This window comes from Camellia sinensis, chromosome 9 (assembly GCF_055761805.1).
Source record: "Camellia sinensis isolate YWXY chromosome 9, ASM5576180v1, whole genome shotgun sequence".
Classification (NCBI taxonomy): domain Eukaryota; kingdom Viridiplantae; phylum Streptophyta; class Magnoliopsida; order Ericales; family Theaceae; genus Camellia; species Camellia sinensis.
Genome location: NC_138969.1, coordinates 178,006,881 through 178,026,009, shown reverse-complemented (window position 1 = coordinate 178,026,009; position 19,129 = coordinate 178,006,881). Strand labels below are relative to the sequence as shown.

At 42.1% G+C, this 19,129-nt stretch overlaps 1 protein-coding gene across 1 annotated transcript; it reads right to left on the bottom strand.

The window, feature by feature from the left end:
- Positions 1-3,356: 3,356 nt before the first annotated feature.
- Positions 3,357-18,415, bottom strand: LOC145799954 (uncharacterized). Its single transcript, XM_082889597.1, has 6 exons — positions 17,156-18,415; positions 16,368-16,561; positions 15,346-16,037; positions 14,545-15,084; positions 4,335-4,474; positions 3,357-3,731 (listed from the first exon to the last, which is right to left on the bottom strand). Exons 1-6 carry the CDS (start codon positions 18,413-18,415, stop codon positions 3,357-3,359), a joined length of 3,201 nt encoding a protein of 1,066 aa, XP_082745723.1.
- Between the last annotated feature and the right edge of the window lie 714 nt (positions 18,416-19,129).

Below are 19,129 nucleotides of genomic sequence, written 5' to 3'. Positions count from 1 at the left end.
CTATTGTGCAAGAAATGGGCCAAAGGGGAGACAAAGAAGCAAGTGATGGTTTATGACCTCAAACAGAGGAGGGCCCTTCAACAAAGTTGAAGAGGGGCCCAAAAAATGGTGTTTTACAGTTAGTGGACAAACCTAAAACAGTGCACATGCAAGCTTAAAATACTATGCAAAATGAGGCCTAAAAAGAGGTTTATACACAAGGAGCCAAAAGGGAGCTTCAAACAGCAAAAGTCCATTGATCAAACATGAAGAGAGGGTCAAAATAAGGCCATTTACAGTTCGGACCAGAGCCTAAAAATACAAGCACAAGGGGCTAACAACATGCAAAAATAAGGCCAAAAGAGGGATAAAGAGGCAAGTGACAAAAGAAAGCCTCAACCAGTGAAGAGCCCTTCAACAATGTTGAATAAGGGCTCAAACTAAGCCACTTTACAGTTTATAACCAAGCTCAAAACAGTTTACAAATAGGCCTAAAATACTATGCAAGAAAGAGGCATACAAGAGAGGTAAAGAAGCAAGTGGTAGCTAGAGACCTTAAACATGGAAGGACCCTAAAACAAACATGAAAAAGACTTCAAAATAATGCTATTTTCAGTTAGGGTCGGAGCCCAAAAATGGAAGCAAGTATGGCTAATATATTGAGCAAAAATAGGCAAGAAAGAGGGAGAAGAAGACTTACCCTTGTAGCCTATATCTTCAACAACTCTTGGACCAAGTTTGGGAGCCGTTGACCTCTGGAAATGGCCTTGAAGCTGCTGGAATGGAGTATGGGTTGGTTGTCTTGGAGATGGTGTAGAAATGGTGTAGGACTTGAGGGGTTTTGATGGTTGGAATATAGAAAGAGAGAGAGATTGAATGCAAGAGGCTTCAAGCAAAATTTTGTAACCCTCTAAAGCTGCTGGAATGGCCTGGTATATAGGCAAAAGTGTGGGAAAAAGAGGGGGAAAAAAGGGGGGGAAATGAATTCAAGTTTCCCCCCAAAAGTGCAGCCCTCCGGATACACAATCTGGGGGGAAACAAAATACATATTTGTAATGTACCAGAGGAGGGGATCATGGCCAGCCGGTTATTGAAGTTGCAGGTGGCCGGCCGGCCCTTCCCATGGCCGGTCGGCCAAGGGTCAAAAGGGGCAAGAGGTATTAGTGGTCGGCCACCCCAGATTGGTGGCCTCCCATGTGTGCACAACACAACCATGTGGTCAAAAACTGGAGAAAGTAAATCAGGAGAGAGAAAAGCTCACTTTTTGGAGGGGTTCAAAAGAGTCAAACACAATTACTGGCCGGCCATGTGATATTGGTGGCCTCCCAGGTGTGTACAACACAAATATGTGGTTTAGGGTTGGAAAAAGTGGCCTTAGGGTGGTCAACATTGGCTTTCAAGTTGAGAAAAAAGGGCGACGGAGGGCGATGGAGGAATAAAACTGGTTGTCAGAACAATTACTGGCCTCTCACCCTTCTACGACATTCTTAACAATGAAATAGAGTTCCCTGCCAAAAATGAACCCAAACCGATGCAAAATGGAGGTTCGGGGGCCGAAACGCGCAGCCCGAGGCCCCGAAAACTGACTGTTAGGCACCGGAAGTGGTGTTCGACCACGAAGTTGGTTTTTCGAGCCACAGTGTCCCTCAAAAGGGAGCAAATAAGATGCATGCCAAAAATCGAAGCAAACGGAAGTGGTTAAGCAGTCCCGAACCGAGGCACACGGCCAACGGCTCTGAAAAATCGGAAACCGGACTCCAAACGGGCAAAATGGCCTAAGACCACGAAACGTAGCCTATGTCCACTGAGAGATGATCTACGAGACCTCTCCCTCCCTTCGGGAAGAGAAAACAGAGAAAACAGAGCCTGGTTCGCAAACCGAGGCAAAGCATGAAAGAGTCCGGAAGTCCGGAGGCAAGGCTCGCAGTCGAGACTCTGAAACCTCTGAACGAGCACGATATGCAACATCACCAAGCGCTCAATCGGTGACGTCTAAGTCTTAAGGTCGGTCAAAAATGGGGTGTCTACACCAGGCTACAGGACGTTTGGCTGGAAAAACCAAACACTTGACTCTAGGTTGGTAGGAATAACCAACTTAGAGGTTGGCTGGAAAAACCAACACCTCTTCTAAGCCCGGTATAATGATCCAGGCTGCAGGACGTTTGGCTGGAAAAACCAAATACTTGACTCCAGGTTGGCAAGAATAAACTAACTTAGAGGTTGGCTGGAAAAACCAATACCTCTCCTAAGCCCAGGATAAGGATCCAGGCTGCAGGACGTTTGGCTGGGAAAACCAAACACTTATTGCTCTTCAACCAAGGTAAGGAGTCCAGGCTGAAGAGTGGTTGGCTGGAATAACCAACACTTTGAACTCTTCAGCCGAGATAAGGATCCAGGCTGAAGAGTGGTTGGATGGAAAAACCAACACCTATTACACTTCAGTCGAGATAAGAATCCAGGCTGAAGAGTGGTTGGCTGGAAAAACCAACACTTATTGCTCTTTAGCCGAGGTAAGGAATCCAAGCTGAAGAGTGGTTGGCTGGAAAAACCAACACTTTGTACTCTTCAGCCGAGATAAGAATCCAAGCTGAAGAGTGGTTGGTTGGAAAAACCAACACTTATTGCTCTTCAGCCGAGATAAGAATCCAGGCTGAAAAGTGGTTGGCTGGAAAAATCAACACTTATTGCTCTTCAACAGAGATAAGAATCCAAGCTGAAGAGTGGATGGCTGGAATAACCAACTTTGAGTACTCTTCAGCCGAGATAAGAATCCAGGCTGAAGAGTGGTTAGCTGGAATACAACCTTCTGTAATCTTCAGCCGAGGTAAAAAACCTAGACTAAAGAAGTTGGCAGGTATTGTTAGAGATTTCAAGGTTAAGACCGAGATGGGTATCTCGGCTGAAAAATGGAACACTTCATCCAGATTAAAACTGGAAAGAAAAAGCAAACATAAGAGTAAACCGAAAAAATAGTTGGAACAAGAGAAGGTTTTTCATTGAAAAATCAAGACAAGTACAAAAGGTGGGGCACAGCTCGGCTACAGTTTCAGTTCCTTTCCTAAGCATAAAGAAGAAAGTACAAGACTAAGCAAAGGATCATAAGGATCCGCATCCAGTTCAACTTGGAGCCCGATTTCAGCTGGTAGCTCGGTCGTCAAGTCTTCTACCGGTGGCTCCACCCGAGCTGACTAAACAGCAGGATCATTGACAACCGGGGCATCGTTAGGCTCGGTTTCTTCTTCATCTTCATCAACTTGAAGGAATTTTTGTTGAATGGCTTGAGCATACTCTGCCATGTAGCTCGGTATAAAGTGCGGTGGAGGGTTTAGGAAGACCTCGGTGTCAAGACCGTGACCGAGCTGTGCCACCGCCGCTTTCTACCCACACTTGAAGAATAAATCCTTGCCAGCTTCGCACTGCAAGATGTAGGTTGCTTCGCCTTCTTTGTAGTCGCGGTCCTCTACTTCGTCAATCTTCTTGTCCAGCTCTCTTATCTCGGCCCTCTTCTTCTCCTCAACAGAGGCAAGCTCACGAAGATAGTAGTCCTTCATCTCGGTCAACGCTTTTTGTTTCTCCACTTCGACTGAGTCAACTACACTGGTGAGCCGGGCGACCTCAGATTGTAGCTCGACCATTTTTTGTTTAGCCACTTTTAGCTCGGTCGTCTTCTGGTCAACATCAACCACAGCCTGCCTTGCTATCTTCCGCAGCTCTAGTACACGCTTATGCGCAATGTGGTTCTTTTGCATGGCCTACATAAGGGTGGTAAGCAATTCTTTGAGTAAGAACTGAGCTAACAGATGCACAAAATTTGAAAACAAAGGAAAAAATACTCACCAGCACCATTGGTTTGGTGGCCGAGCGGATAGTTTTTAGCTCGGTAAGGTGGGCATGGTGATCCATGTCAGGGGGCAAACACACGCTCTTAGCCAGATTGAAGGCCAGCATGTGATCTTTGTCTGCCACCACTAAATCTGTGTCTTAGATGGCTCGGTTCTGGTAAGATAATCTCGGTGCCCAATTAGAAGAGTTAGCTCGGTTTGAGCTCTCAGGTTGTGGGCTTGGTACTGCGGTTGGAGGGAGCACAGTTTCGTCCTCATCAACAAGACTTTGCTCGGTTGTAGAAGACCGAGCGCGCTTGCGAGTCCGAGAAGATGAAGGCTGATGGGATGGTAAGGCTACCACGGTCTCCTCTGGCGACCGACCTGTGGTACTTCGGGCTGATTTGTCTCAATAAGGAGGGCTCTTACGGCTCTTTTCTTGGCCATTTCTTGTTCAGCGGTTAGAGGGATCAAGTTGATTTGAGGCAAGGTTGGGTCCGGTTCAGGAGAGGCTTCTAACAAAAAGTTAGTTACCTTGGTCTTCCTGCGGCTACTATATCGGTAGGTCGGTTCAAAATTCAGTAGCTCGGTCCAACTTCTGTTTGGGTATCGCAGCGCAGCACGAAGTACATTCAAGTTGGGGTAGCTGTATCGAGACTTGAGAAAGTTCAAATCTGCATGAAGAAGGGTAACAGTTAGTATGGTTCAGGATAAAGAAAATCGAAGTAAAGAAAATCATGGATTTGGACTGAGGTAATCCTACCGGCTACACCCTTATTCCAATTTATTCTGTCACCCGGGATCTAGGCTTGTTGGTCCTCAAAGTTCCCAGATACCCAGAAGAAATCATCGTCATTCACATCTTTATCCGGGGTATCTTTTATTATCTTTTCATGCCGGCACCGTATTCTTAAGTAGTAAACCCAGCCATCTTCGGCCGATCCTATGGAGTATTGGTGGAAGAGCTCGGTTAGACCGAGATTAAGGCCAGCCCGACAGTTTAGCTCGGCTATGCCGTTTATTATACGGTAAGAATTGGTGGAAAGTTGGGTAGGGCAAAGGTTGGTTTGTCTGAGGAATTCACAAAGAAGGGGTTGTACGAGGAATCTTAGGCCAGTTTCTACAATAGAAAGGAGGGTAAAAGGAACGAAACCCCGGTTTCCCCAGGGTGTGACTTCTAGGTCGGCTAAGGTAAGATGGACGTCATCAGGGATATGGTAGTCTTTTCGGAACTCGGCCATACCACCTGGTGTGTTTACCAGAAATCTGTATTTGCCCATATGGTCTTAAATTACTAATAAATTAGCTGAGTTTTAGCTCGGTCGAGAAATGACGCCTAGTAGCTCGGTTGAGCAATCAGAGGAGTGCCTGGCCAACCTAAGTCTGCAAAGTGAAAAAAGAAAGGTGTTAAGCACAGATCGTGAGACCGTGCTACAAGAAACAAAGGCAAGATAAATAAAGTCCTAGCTCGGCTACGCGGGAAGCTATCTGTTTTAGCTCGGTTTGAGCAAGGGGTTTTAGCCCGGTTGGCCTTTGGGGCAGCATTCTTAGTTCGGTTTGAACTAAGGAAGCTGGTTTAGACCCAGGTTGTAGCTCGGTCGGTGGTTGAGGCTTTCCAGGATGGTATTACGCAAACTTAGTGCAGTTCGATAGCTCGGTTAAACTAAAGGTACCTAACCTATGGAAACTACAAGTGACGTGAAGTTTCAATTCGGTTATTGGGTGTGGCTAGGATGGCACTTAATATAAACAACTTCCTAGTTCGGTTGGTGTATGATTTTGGATCAAAAATGTCGTTCCTCATATTGTTAGTGAATCTAATGGATTTTTTACATGGTTCTTGGGAAAAAGTGGGCATTTTCGGTGGAAACTGCAGAGTGTTTTTGAAAAACATACATGTTATGCTATGTATTACAAAACAAGTATGAAATCAATGGAAAGGTAACAGATCTGAGCAACTTACCAGTTCAAAACGGAGGAACTGAAGATGGAAGCAATAGCAACAAGAACACAAGTTTTGTAGGCACTATGTTGAGGAGGAATGAAAACTCAAAAAGCGAGAGAGAGAAAGTGAATAGAAGTGGCTTTGATTCAAAATGGAGGTTTTTCGAAATAGAGCAAAAAAGGGCGAGACTGTTCAAATATTGTGAAGTACAAAGAACGGCGTGACAGCTACGCTGGGCCAATGAGAGTCTGCCATGTACCCTTGCAATGAGAAGCGATTCAGTTACGGCGATTGAAGAGACGTTTTGACCGGATGTGTTAAAATAGCCCGGTGTGAATTTAGCTCGGCTGGTAACAGGTAATTCCTATCATGCTGCGCAGATGGAATTAAGGGGCAATTGAAAGGGTAATTTATATATAAATTGGATCGAGCTGGGTAATGGGTCATTCTGTGGGCCACAGTAAAAAGAGCCTTGTAATTAGTCTGGTGCAGAGGAGCCATGCAGTTAGCCCGGTCCGAAAAAGCTTGGTGATTAGCTCGGTCACCACAGTCAGCGCGGTAACAGTTAGTTCGGTCAAACCATATTGAGCCAGTATGTTAAGCTTTTCTCAGAACCATGCTATGGGTTAGTTTGGTCCTAGCTCGGTGTGGTTAGCATGATCTCAACAGCTTGGTTGGAACATGTCAAACCAAGGTACACGCAGTGAAAGGAAGAACCGAGCTAGGTAGAGCTCGGTCCAGTCTGCAGCTCTAGCATGGCCATGTTATCTCAGTCGTATTGATATCCAACCGAGGTAAAACCATCTCACTTGGTTTAAGCAGTGAGGGGGGTGTTGAAGGATAGGCATTATCTTTCAGGAATATGATTCCTAGGAGGACTCTACATGGAGGAGTAAGAGTCCTACTAGGATTGTGCCACGTGGAACCTATAAAAGCTCATAACATAACCTATGGAAAAGGTAAGACACCTTTGATTCCCGAATACACAGAGCTTTTGTCTATTTGTCTGTTTTGCTGACTTAGGCATCGGAGAAGTATCCGGTACACACCCGCCGGCTAGCTCACGTTTGTATTTTCAGGGAGTAAAGCGACGACGTACGGAGGAGTGCAATCTTGATCAACAGGATTATACGAGAACAATATTTCGTGCTCGTACAAAATGCATGTCAGGAAATATTCAATGAATGTTGGTGTGGTACACATGTTTGACATAAACGTAACATGGACATGCGTGCTTGTTAGTCAAATTAATTATGGTTATGAAGTTTCCGAGAAAATGATTAGTTTGTGCAATTGATTTTTTTTTTTAATTATTATTATAATTGGGTATCCTTGTTAATTCCAACTAATCACAAGACTCACACAATTCCCTCCAATATGGTCTAGCAAATCTTAGTTTATCCCTACAGACGTGACCCAAAGGGATCGATAGCAATCAATAGGAGTCGAACCTTAAATCTAATATTTTATGAGGTACGAAGAACCAAAATCATCGAGCCAAGCCAACCCCTTGGGGTTCAATTGAAAACTTGTTGATGGACCTTGTAAAGAAGAATGTGAAGCATATCTTTTCCTGTTATCCGATTTCTATTCTTATCTCTCAAGCTTTTCAGCTAAAATAAGCACAAATGTGCTCTCATATTAGGCAGATTAACAAAGATGCACTTTCAACTATGATTTTCCTAATGATGTCCTTGTTCTTGCTCAGTGACCTTGTTTCTGCAGACCCTAACTCCACATATTGTGATCCAAGTCCAACTAATTACACACCTATTAGTAAAAATTATGCTAGGCCTTGATCGACACCAACCAATCTGCAACAATCACCTCCCTAATTAACTATTAATTCTGTGGGTTTCCTTGAGTAAATAGACATTAGAAAAATACTATTTCATAGTAATATATAAACTATGTGCATTTATTAACCAAACACAAAAACACTATTTCATAATGGATGAGAAAAGTGAGAGATTTGGTATTTGAAAGCTAGAGAACCACTGATATAAAGTAAACTAATAATGTATAAATGTGACTTGGCCAATGAATAACTAAGCAGAAATTGTAAGAAAGAAAAAGCTTCAACCCATAATTTATCAAGAATCTTGATAAATTATCTAGATTCAATTCTTAAATGATGGGCCCTACTTCTAAAATAAATCTCAACCACACATGTATTTTCTAAACAAATTTCTAGTAAAATTTTGAGTATGTAGAAGTCCTCATAACAAAAACAAATGTGTGTTATCAAAAAGTGGTTGGATTCTCTTTTGTACAGTAAACAGAAGTAAAAGTTGTATATGTGAAAAACAATGAAAAACTTATGCCTTGTATAGAAGATAAAGTGTCTCTTAATGAATAGATGTGTCCATTCAATTTAATTTTGTAATGATTCATAGGAGCATGACCATTCGGTCTATATTAAAAAAATACTAATTTTAACTTTTAAAATTAGGCTTGAGTTTAAATTTGAGGGAACTTGACGGTCTCGTAGGGCTCACCAAAAATTCTGTTTCAATGATTCGAAACCCTCAGTATATATCATTCATAGAAAAAAAAATTAGATTGATCTGATAAAAAAAATTATTTTATTACATTTCTCTAAAAAAATAGACGGCAAATATATTTTTAAAAATAAACTATTTTTTTTAGACAATCATGATAAAATTTATACAGAGGGCTATATAAAATGAACATTTCAGATCATTAAAACAAAACTTGTGGGGAGCCTCACGAGCCCATCAAATTCTATCAAGTTTATATTTGAATTTAGGTTTGAATTTTTTAAAAACTCAACCATAAAATTATGTATTATTATATGAAAAATGTTGGAGATCCACAATTTCATATCTACAAATTCAATTACAATAATGTGGCAAGGCAATGGACACTATATCAACTACTGTAATTGTGTCACAAATTAAAAATTGACATATATTAGCATCAATTATGCCACATCATTGTGGATTAAATTAGATACTTTTTTAGAGTTTCAAATATTATTATTATCATATGAAGTTCTCTAACGAATGAAAATCGTAAAGTGACCATTCACAGAAATTTGGAAGTCTTAGTGTCTGTTGCTACATGATGCCTGTGACTGTTGCTATAAGGTGCCTTTTCAGGGGCAACGTGTTGTGAAGGGTATTTTGGAAATATGAAAAAGTAGAAACCAATGAGGGCTACTTTTGGAATATGAAAAAGTAGAAAACAAGTGAGGGGTATTTTAGGAATATGAAAAATTAAAAACAAGTGAGGGTGTTTGCACTTTTAACAAGTGAGGGGCATTTTAAGAATATGAAAAGGTAGAAAACAAGTGACAGTGCTCACACTTTTAAAATAGTAGTAGATAATTTCATGTCAAGGGAGAGAGAGAGACGATAATGGTTTCCCTACCTATCTGATCTTTCTATCCTTTTCTCTTCGATCTTCTCCAGATTTGGTCCTTAACCCATATCTAATGTTTGCTCCACCAATCTAACCATCACTACCATACTTTCTCTACTAGGAGTGTTAAAATGGCCCATGGCCCATGGGCGGCCTGGGGTGGGCCAGAGCTCGAGCCCCTGGACCTGGGCTTGGACCATCATTTTGAAGCCTGACCCAGCTTGTGGGCCCAGCCCATGGCCTAGCCCATCAGCCCACTCAAGGCCCGGCTCACCCAAGGCCTAGTGTCTTTTATAGTGGAAAATAACAAAATTTTGGTAGAAAATTTAAAAAAAAAAAAAAAAAAAATTGGTTAGGCCTGCCCAAGCCCAACCCAAGCTCGAGGCCAAGCCTAGGCCTGCCCAAGGCCCAAATACCCCTAGGCCTGGGCCTGGACTTAATTTTTTGGCCTGTAGGCCGGCCCGAATTTTGGTGGGAGCCTACGAGGCCAGACATGGGCCGAGCCAGGCCGGGCCAAATTTGCACTCCTATTCTCCACCATCGAATTTAGAACTTTAAGATCTAGCTTCAGATCTTCTCATAGTCCGAAAGCTAACACTAGATAATGCATTTATTTCACGCTAACTTACCACCTCAACTTGAATGTTCTATCTTGACCAAGGAAGGTGTGGTCTTCACATTTCAAGTTAAAGGTTGCAAAATAGTGGAGTTTTGAATGAGTTCAATGACAACTTGAATCTAGTGTGTGTGTGTGTGTGTGTGTGTGTGTGTGCGCTTTATTTATTTATTTATTTTCTATTTGGTTTTCTTAGTTTTTGATTTGTTGATGTAATAATTCTTTTTGTGTGGAAGTTTGTTTTCCTCTCTTGTGGGGGCCTTTTATCCTCATCTATGGAGACTTTTATTCTATAGAGGTTGTTTATCTCTTTTTGAGATTTTGTGATACTGTTGTACCGAATTGATCCAATCTTTTAATAGATTTACAATGAAAATAATAATAAAAGGATAAAATTACACCATTAGTCCTTATAGTTTAAGTAAAGTGTCACTTTAGGTCTTATAGTTTCAATTTGTACAATTTGGTCCAAACACTTTTAATTTTGTTGCAATGTGATTCATTTGTCACTTACTATTAGAATTTGGAAAGAAAAAAGACAATGTGTATTATTAGAAGGACCAAAGTGGAATTCAAAGAAACTAAAAGGATCACCGGTAAAGTTTAGGAACCAAATTGCTCAAATTGAAATTATAGGAACTAAAGTGACAATTTAATTAAACTATAAGAACTGATGATGTAATTTATCCTTTTATTATTAAACAATGATATCATGCTTTAATGTAGAATTCTACGGTACACACCTCTTTTGGTTATGATCTTAGTGGTCATTGGTTATGACTTATTTTGTGGTGTCGGTTATTATTCATCATGATATTAGTTTTGATATTATTTTGGTAATGTGGTTTATCTAATGTGGTGTTTAGTTATAATTCATTTTTTATTTTTTTAGTTATGACTTCCAAATGATTCAGTGTATTCTTCCGCCCAAAATCTATTATTTTAAAAGACCAATTGGATGAAGTAGTCAGTAAACACTAGACAATCTATTTGTGTACATTTTTCTTTGTCTTCAGCATCTTTGGTAGCAAACACTTAGCAATAATTTATGTGTTGCTGAAAGAAAAAAAAAAGTTGGTAAGGAAAAAGAATGATGCCTAGAATAATAACTCCTTTTCTTTAGCATCTTTTGGCCATGCTGTAAACTAGAAATGTGCATGTTTTGGGACTGCCTTAGCCTTGTCTATTGACTTCATGATCAAATAATGCTTGCTTTGTATACTTGTGGTTCAATACATGTGCCTAGTTTTGAGTTTCGGGACTTATTCCATGCATCGGGTGCCATATTTTCATGTTTCGGGACCATTTAGCATCATGTTTCAGTGCTGAAATTTACATGTTTGAATGCCACCTTGCATCCCTTGTCATGCCTTGGTAGGGTGGTATTTTATGCCTTAGGTTCGGTCTTCGGTTTGCATGCATGTGTGCACGCATTTCGGTTGTCTCATTTCCATCTTATGGGCACCGATGTGAGTGTGGCTGAGGTCCACTCATATTGGTGTAAGTCCATCGTGCATTATGTATGCCATTTCAATCCATAGCATTGCGTATACTAGGTTGCATCTTAGAGCATTGTGTGTGCCATGTTACATCACGCGCATTGTGTATGCCATTTCAATCCATAGCATTGCGTATGCTTGGTTGCATCTTAGAGCATTGTGTATGCCATGTTACATCACGCGCATTGTGTATGCCATTTTAGTACAGAGCATTGCGTATGCTAGGTTGCATGTTAGTCGCATTGTGCATGCCATTCCATTTGCATGGTGCTTGGAATAGGGTTTAGTCCAAGCACGGGGAACGAGGGGCGTTTCGTACTCCAAGGGACGAAACGTGCCTCGATCCCCAATCCCCGACGTTCTTGATTATCTATGATAGAATTGTTGGCTTCATATGTTCATACCTGCATTCATGTCATATTAAAACGTGCAATTCGGTCTCTCGGCTATCATGCATCGAGATGTGTGATTGGTGGCTCGAGAACCGAGGGTCACACTCCCTAGAGCTTGTGCAAGGACTGGGAGGAGTGGTCGCGCACACATATGTTGAAAATACATTGCTTTCTCTCTTTCTTGCCTTTGTTGCAGAAAAACCAGAGTCCAGGGGCAGAAAGTGGTCGGGCGACCAGGTTTTCTGGTAGGCCGACCACCTTTTTTGGTTTTCACCATGAGGGGTGGTCGGCAGGTGTTTCTGTGACGCCCCGATTCTACACTATAGGTTGCAGTCAAGGGAGAGTCACTAGTGAGTCCTATGGTCAATAACCAAGTAAGATCCCAGATCGCCGGAGGAGTCAAAATAGCCTCCCTTCTAAATCCAGCTTTCTTAGGCAGCGCACTACCCTTTTGACAGATCTTACAAGGCATTGACACAAGGTCTCATAAGCAACGATAAGGTTCATACATAGGATATACATACATAATAACCACTATTATACTTGCTTCAAAAGATTGTTCCATTACATTACATCACAAAAAGAAAGTTTTAAACTTCATATGAGTCTTACAAAATAACAAAAAGGAAATTTCTAGTATTCCTAAGATAGCCAAAAGTCTTCAAAGGTTTCCGGCTCGTCGTCTTCCGCTATGAGTTCCGCTTCGTCACCTAGCATGATATGCCGTGAGCTTTGAATGCCCAGTAAACACACACACACACCCTACCCCTTTTTCCCAGTCCAATACACAATCACAAAATATAACATCAAGTAGTAAAGCATGATATTCCAGTAAATAAATCAATAAATAAATAAATAGTTAAGTTAGATGTCAGTAAACTAGAAATCCCCCAAAGAGATTTCGTCCTCCCAACCACAAGAATCGGACGCGGATTATTCGGTATGCCCCCTCTTTTGCTGCTTTGTTACAGACCTAACCTCGGATGCCTACCAACGGTTATATACCGTGTAGCGCCAACCGCAGGGCCTCAAAAGAGACGGTAAAATAGGGCTTTGCCCGAATCACTCCTCACACCAAACCACCTAGGGTCCGAATACAACCGCTCCGTTCAAGGGTTCCGAAAATCACTTGTGCAAGACTTTAACCTTTAAATAGGGAACGCATCCCAACATACCATATACCACATATTCTCATCTTTTCATTACTCAAATGTTCGAAAGCCCAATACCCACCCAATTAGGTTTCCCGTTGAGTTAAGTGTTTTAAGCCAAGGTTAGTCCAACTAAACGATAAAATAAAATTCACATAAGCATGCCTCCTCAAGATAAGAAGATAAATAACATAACATACCCATACAACATTATGCCAAGATATGATAACAAGCCATTAAACATTTTCACAAATACAAGGGTATAAAACATCCAAACATAACAAATTTCCAGATTTAACATCACATGAAGGTTAATATGGAAAGACTACTTAGGTTCATCCACCGGACTCGGTTTTCCTATGGTTCGTAGAGAATTTGATCTAGTTCCAAGAACATTTTTCGGAAATGGGATTGTTTTTCCCGATTTTAAGTTATTTAGAAAATAGTCCAGCACTGTTCCAGAATCTGTCCAGAATCTGCCCAGATCTGTCGACTGTTACGAAAACTTGATTTTCTTGCAAACCACTCAATGTTTTTCGATGAAACCAATTTTAGTTGAAAGCTAACTCCTTAAGAAAGGTTTGGACATAAAATAAAGGTTAAGAATATTTTTGTAAATTTTTCTGGAATATTTGAAAGTTGACTGAAAAAAACAGGTTTTAAGGTGGAATGCCCAAAACAAGGAAATTTAGAAAAAATGGGTTCCACCATGGGAAAGTTTCATATCTTTTGTGAAGAAAATATGCTAACTATCAAATGTTTAACTCAGAAAATTTTGTTTGAAAGAGTGCCCTTGAAAAGTTTAGAGATTTGTACAAAAAGAAGATGGTTTGTGCCAGAATGGAGAAAATACAAGAGAGATGCAAACAATACTCAAATCTTGGTATTTTTAACATGAGGACATGATAATAACAGATCTGAAACATCACTTAAAATCTTTAAAATGAACATGCATTAGAAAAGAAAATGAAGAGAAGGTTGTGTTGGTGGCTTACCTTCTAGCTTTGCACAAGAAACTCTCTTCTTCTTCCCTCTTCTCCTCTAGACTCCTCTTCCTTGCTCTCCTCCCTCTCTCTAACCAAAATGTGTGTGTGAGTGAGTGTGTTGTGTGTATGTTTGCAAGCTAGGGAGGGTGTGGTATATATAGGCAAATTTGGGGTAAAAGGACATAAAAGCCCTTTAGTTGGAATTGGATGGAGAGTTAGGATTTTGCTTGAATTCTAAAGGAATGGAAGGGACTTATGTGGTGTGTTCCATTGGTTTAGGCCACCTCTAGTTGTAATAAAACTATTTCTTGGATTTTGTATCCTAGGTAGGTCACTAGGTTGTGCTTCTCTAGAATCTCATAATCATGGTCTTAGAAAATTGGTTTCTTTCTCCCTTCCCTAGGAGGGCTAGCCTTGGGGAAGTGTGAAGGGACTAATTTTTTAAATTATTTTATGTTCTAGGCACATCCCTCAAGGTGCATATACACACACACACACACACACATATATATATATATATATATATATAAGGGCTTGAAGTTAACTACATGTAACCTAGGTAGAATTAAATTAGGTTAGGGAATTCTGTTTTGATAAAATAAAAATAAAAGAAATAGAAATTTGTTAATCAACAAGATTTGAATTAATTCAAGTAACAAGGGCTCTAAGAAAATAATTCATCATTAGAGTCTTAAAAGTAAATACATATTTTAGGGGCCTTACAACCTATCCCCCTTAAAACAATTTCGTCCCCGAAATTTAGCTACATACTGCCTTCGAAAAGCTCGGGGTAATTTGCCTTTACCCAATCCTGGCGCTTCCAAGTAGATTCTTCAATTCCCCGGTGACGCCATAGCACTTTCACCAAGTGAACCGTCTTGCCTCTGAGGTTCTTCTCTCGACTGTCCTGTATTGCTACCGGTCCTTCTTTAAATGTAACATCCTTGTCAAGGCTGATATCTTCCCATTTGAGGACGTGTGACGGGTCAGCGATGTATTTTCTCAACATAGATACGTGGAAGACGCTGTGTATCCCTGCTAACTGCGGGGGTAGAGCTAGTCTATATGCTACTTCGCCCACTCTCTCCAATACCTCGAAAGGTCCAATATATCGTGGTGACAGCTTCCCCTTTCTCCCAAAACGTTCGACTCCACCCTTGGGTTTCACCTTTAGGAACACGTGGCTGCCTACTTCAAACATCAACGGTCTCCTCCTCCTGTCTGCATAATTCTTCTGACGGTCTTGAGCAGTCTTCAACCGTTGTCGGATCAATTTGACCTTCTCAGTAGTTTCTAGGACAAGTTCGGGTCCTACCAGATTTGCGTCACCCACTTCCGTCCAACAAATCGGCGATCTACAAGGTCGTCCGTATAATGCTTCAAAGGGTGCCATACCGATGCTAGCTTGGAAGCTGTTGTTGTAGGCGAATTCAATTAGGGGTAGGTGTCGTTCCCAACTTCCTTGAAAATCCATTGCGCAAGCTCTCAGCATATCCTCGAGCGTCTGGATAGTGCGTTCAGATTGTCCGTCGGTCTGCGGGTGAAAGGCAGTGCTAAAACATAACTCCGTACCAAGAGCTTCCTGCAGGCTTCCCCAAAATCGAGAGGTGAATCGTGGATCACGATCTGACACAATAGATACCGGAATTCCATGTAGTCTAATGATTTCCCTAATGTAGAGTCTGCGCATAGACTTTAAGGTGTCGGTCATCTTATAGGGTAAGAAATGTGCTGACTTGGTAAGACGGTCCACTATTACCCATATAGCGTCGCGCCCTCTAGGTGACTTAGGCAACCCTGTCACAAAATTCATCGTCACATACTCCCACTTCCATTCAGCTATTGGTAGAGGTTGCAACATTCCTCCTAGTTTCTGATGTTCCGCCTTCACTTGTTGGCATGTCAGACATCTTGCTACAAATTTGGCCACTTCCTTTTTCATGCCATTCCACCAATATTGCCTCTTCAAATCTTGGTACATTTTTGTTCCTCCTGGATGTACCGCGAATGCAGAATGATGACATTCCTTCAGTACCTTTTCTCTAAGTAACTCGTCACTAGGTACAAACAATCTACCTTGGTACCTTAAACTCCCATCGGGGTGAATTATCCAATCGGGCATGGGCTCTCCTGATTCCAGACGTCCCTTGTTGTAGGCTACCTCTTGATCGTGCTTCTGGGCCTCCATGACCTCATTCATTAACTTAGGCATCACCTTCTGTGCGCTAAGATATGCTCTTGTATCTTGAGATTCTACTTGGATCCTGAACTCATTGAGTGTCTTAACCATATCTCATTCCTTGACGGAGATCTTAGCCATCATCCCTCTGCTCTTACGACTTAGAGCATCTGCTACTACATTGGCTTTACCGGGGTGGTATGAGAGAGTGAATTGGAAATCCTCAAGATACTCCATCCATCATCTTTGTCTTAAGTTAAGGTCCTTCTGTGTGAATAGATACTTCAGACTCTTGTGATCTGTGAAAATCTCGAATTGTTCCCCGTACAGGTAATGTTGCCATTGCTTTAGGGCAAAAACTACGGCTGCTAACTCCAAGTCATGTGTGGGGTAGTTGCGCTCATGAGGTTTCAACTGTCTGGATCCATATGCGACAACCTTTCCATTTTCCATGAGCACGCAACCCAACCCTTCTTTAGATGCATCACAATACACAGTGTACCCCTCTTCTCGTTCTGGGATGGTCAAAATTGGCGCACTAGTTAACCTCTTCTTCAACTCCTGGAAGGATTTTTCACAAGCTTCGTCCCACTCATACTTTATTCCCTTCTGCATCAGACGAGTCATTGGTTTAGCTAGTTTGGAGAAATCTTGGATGAATCTTCGGTAATAACCGGCCAATCCTAAAAAGCTACGGATCTCCGACACAGTTTTTGGTTGTCTCCAATCTAACACTGCCTCCACTTTGGTTGGATCCACCGCAATCCCATTTTCTGATACCACATGCCCTAAGAATTATACTTCATTTAACCAGAACTCGCATTTACTTGCCTTGGCGTATAACTGATTTTCCCTAAGAATTTGGAGGACAATCCTTAAATGTTGCTCATGCTCTTCTTCAGTCCTTGAATATACCAAGATGTCATCAATGAATACTACTACAAACTGGTCAAGGTATGGTCTAAATATCTTATTCATTAGGCTCATGAATACTGCTGGTGCATTGGTTAGTCCGAAGGGCATTACTACAAATTCATAGTGGCCATATCTAGTACGAAAGGCAGTCTTTGGTATATCCTCCTCCTTGACTCGTAGTTGATGGTAACCCGACCTGAGATCGATCTTTGAATAGCACCTTAAGCCTCTAAGTTGGTCAAAAAGGTCATCAATCCTTGGGAGTGGGTATCGGTTTTTAATCGTGACTCGATTGAGTTGACGATAATCGATGCATAGCCTCAACGATCCATCATTCTTTTTAGCAAACAACACGGGTGCTCCCCATGGCGAAGTACTTGGCCTAATGAATCCGCTCTCGAGCAATTCCTGTAGCTGTGTCTTTAATTCTCGTAGTTCTGCTGGTGCCATGCGATACGGAGCCATGGATATTGGGGTAGTTCCAGGTTGTAGCTCGATGCTAAAGTCTACTTCTCGGGTTGGTGGCAATCCTGGCAATTCCATGGGAAATACATCTGCATAATCGCACACTACGCGCAGAAGCTCTATTTCTCCTTGGCCTTCCTCATTTAGAATTAGGCTTGCTATCCTACCGGCAAGTTGGTCGCGCCACTGCGTCCGATGCTTTGTTGAAACCATGGGGTCTTGTCTATCCCCCTTAAACTGGAAACGTGTTCCATCTTGTGTATGAGCTACCAGTTTCTTCTGACGACAGTCGATCACTGCTCGGTGGGTGGACAACCAGTCCATGCCCAAGATGATATCGAAGTCCGACATTTCCATAACACGAAGGTCGCAAGTTAAGCGTAGGTTCGACATTCCTATCTTACAGTCCTTACAGATCGATCTTACCCAAGCGCATCCTCCCATAGGTGACATTACACTTAAGGCAGTTGCTAAGGGTTCACATACAAGTTCTAATGACTTAGCACAAGCAGAGGATATGAAAGAATGTGATGCATCGGTATCAAATAAAACATGCACCCAAGAATTGTATAGTACTAAATTACCCTCGATTACAGATGGGTCCGCTTCTTCTTCTTGCAAGGCAAAGATTCTGCCGGTTGCCTTCTGGTTGCCACTGGCCTTGGCGTTCTCAGTTCCTCCATTCTTCTGGTGCTGCTGCCCGGTAGGTCCTGTCTTGTTTGTCCAAGGCTTCTGCCCACCTAATGCCTGGGCATTTGCTCCAGAACCTCCTCCTTGATATCCAAATGGAGGGAGTTGGGGGCATTCGCTTTTCTTGTGCCCTAACTGTTGGTAATGAAAGCACTGGATTTGTCCCGCCGGCCTTTGATAGCCTCCTCTTTGAATCTGTTGCTGCGGTTGCTGTCGTTGTTGTTGTGGTTGTGGTCTGGAGTAGGGCTTTGAGGTCATGCTTCCCTTCTGGTTCCTCTGGGGTCCAATTGTTGCCTGACTTCCTCTTCTCTTATTCCAAGCTTTCCTGGCGTCGTTTACTTCCCTCTCAGATTCTAATGCCGTTTCCAGCACCTCAGCTATGAGGGGAGTCATTGCGGAAGGACTCTTCCCCAGATTGTGAGATCCAGTCCCCACTCGAACATCCTTGCTTTTTCTTCATCATTTGCCATGAGTCTAGTTGCATAGCGGGCTAGCTCTTCGAATTTTGCAGCATACTGGGTCACGGTCATATTTCCTTGTTCCAGATTCGGGAATTCCTTGACTCGCTCTTGGCGGATAGTACTTGGGAAATATTTATTTAAGAATAGTTCCCTGAACTGGTTCCATGACAGGCTTGCTACGTCACGAGTGTTCTTCATCAACTCCCACCAATGGTCAGCCTCATCATCGAGCTCGAATCTGCCAAAGTTATTCTATCAGCGGCCTCGGTGATGCCCATGGTGTCTAGCATTTTCTCTATCTGCTGAAGCCAATTCTCAGCTATCTTCGGGTCCGATACGCCTGTGAACTTTGGGGGTCTCTGCTTTCGAAACTCATAAAAGAGTTGAGTCCTCTCATTCTGCCGATTGTTCCTTATTTGCCCTAGTTCCTCCAAAATCTGATGACCTAGGTTGTTGGCGATGTCAGCCCCTGCGGGGATGGGTTCATGTTGATGCCTGGGACGGTTTCGTACATTGTTGCTGGTTTCAGTATAGCCATTAGCTCGCGTGTCAGGACACAAGTTTCCTCCATATATGCGTCATGCCTAGGTGCCCATTTCACGGCTGGAAGCCAATTTAATAACAACCTCAACTACATCCTCAACCA

Excerpts from the sequence above, each read along its gene's own strand:
- LOC145799954 (XM_082889597.1), bottom strand. The coding sequence starts at position 18,415 with ATGACTCCCCTCATAGCTGAGGTGCTGGAAACGGCATTAGAATCTGAG. Across the intron at positions 16,562-17,155 it reads ATTATCGTCAACTCAATCGA|AAGGGAATAAAGTATGAGTG; the intron begins GTCACGATTAAA and ends CGTCTGATGCAG. Across the intron at positions 3,732-4,334 it reads GTAGCCGCAGGAAGACCAAG|GCCATGCAAAAGAACCACAT; the intron begins GTAACTAACTTT and ends ACCCTTATGTAG.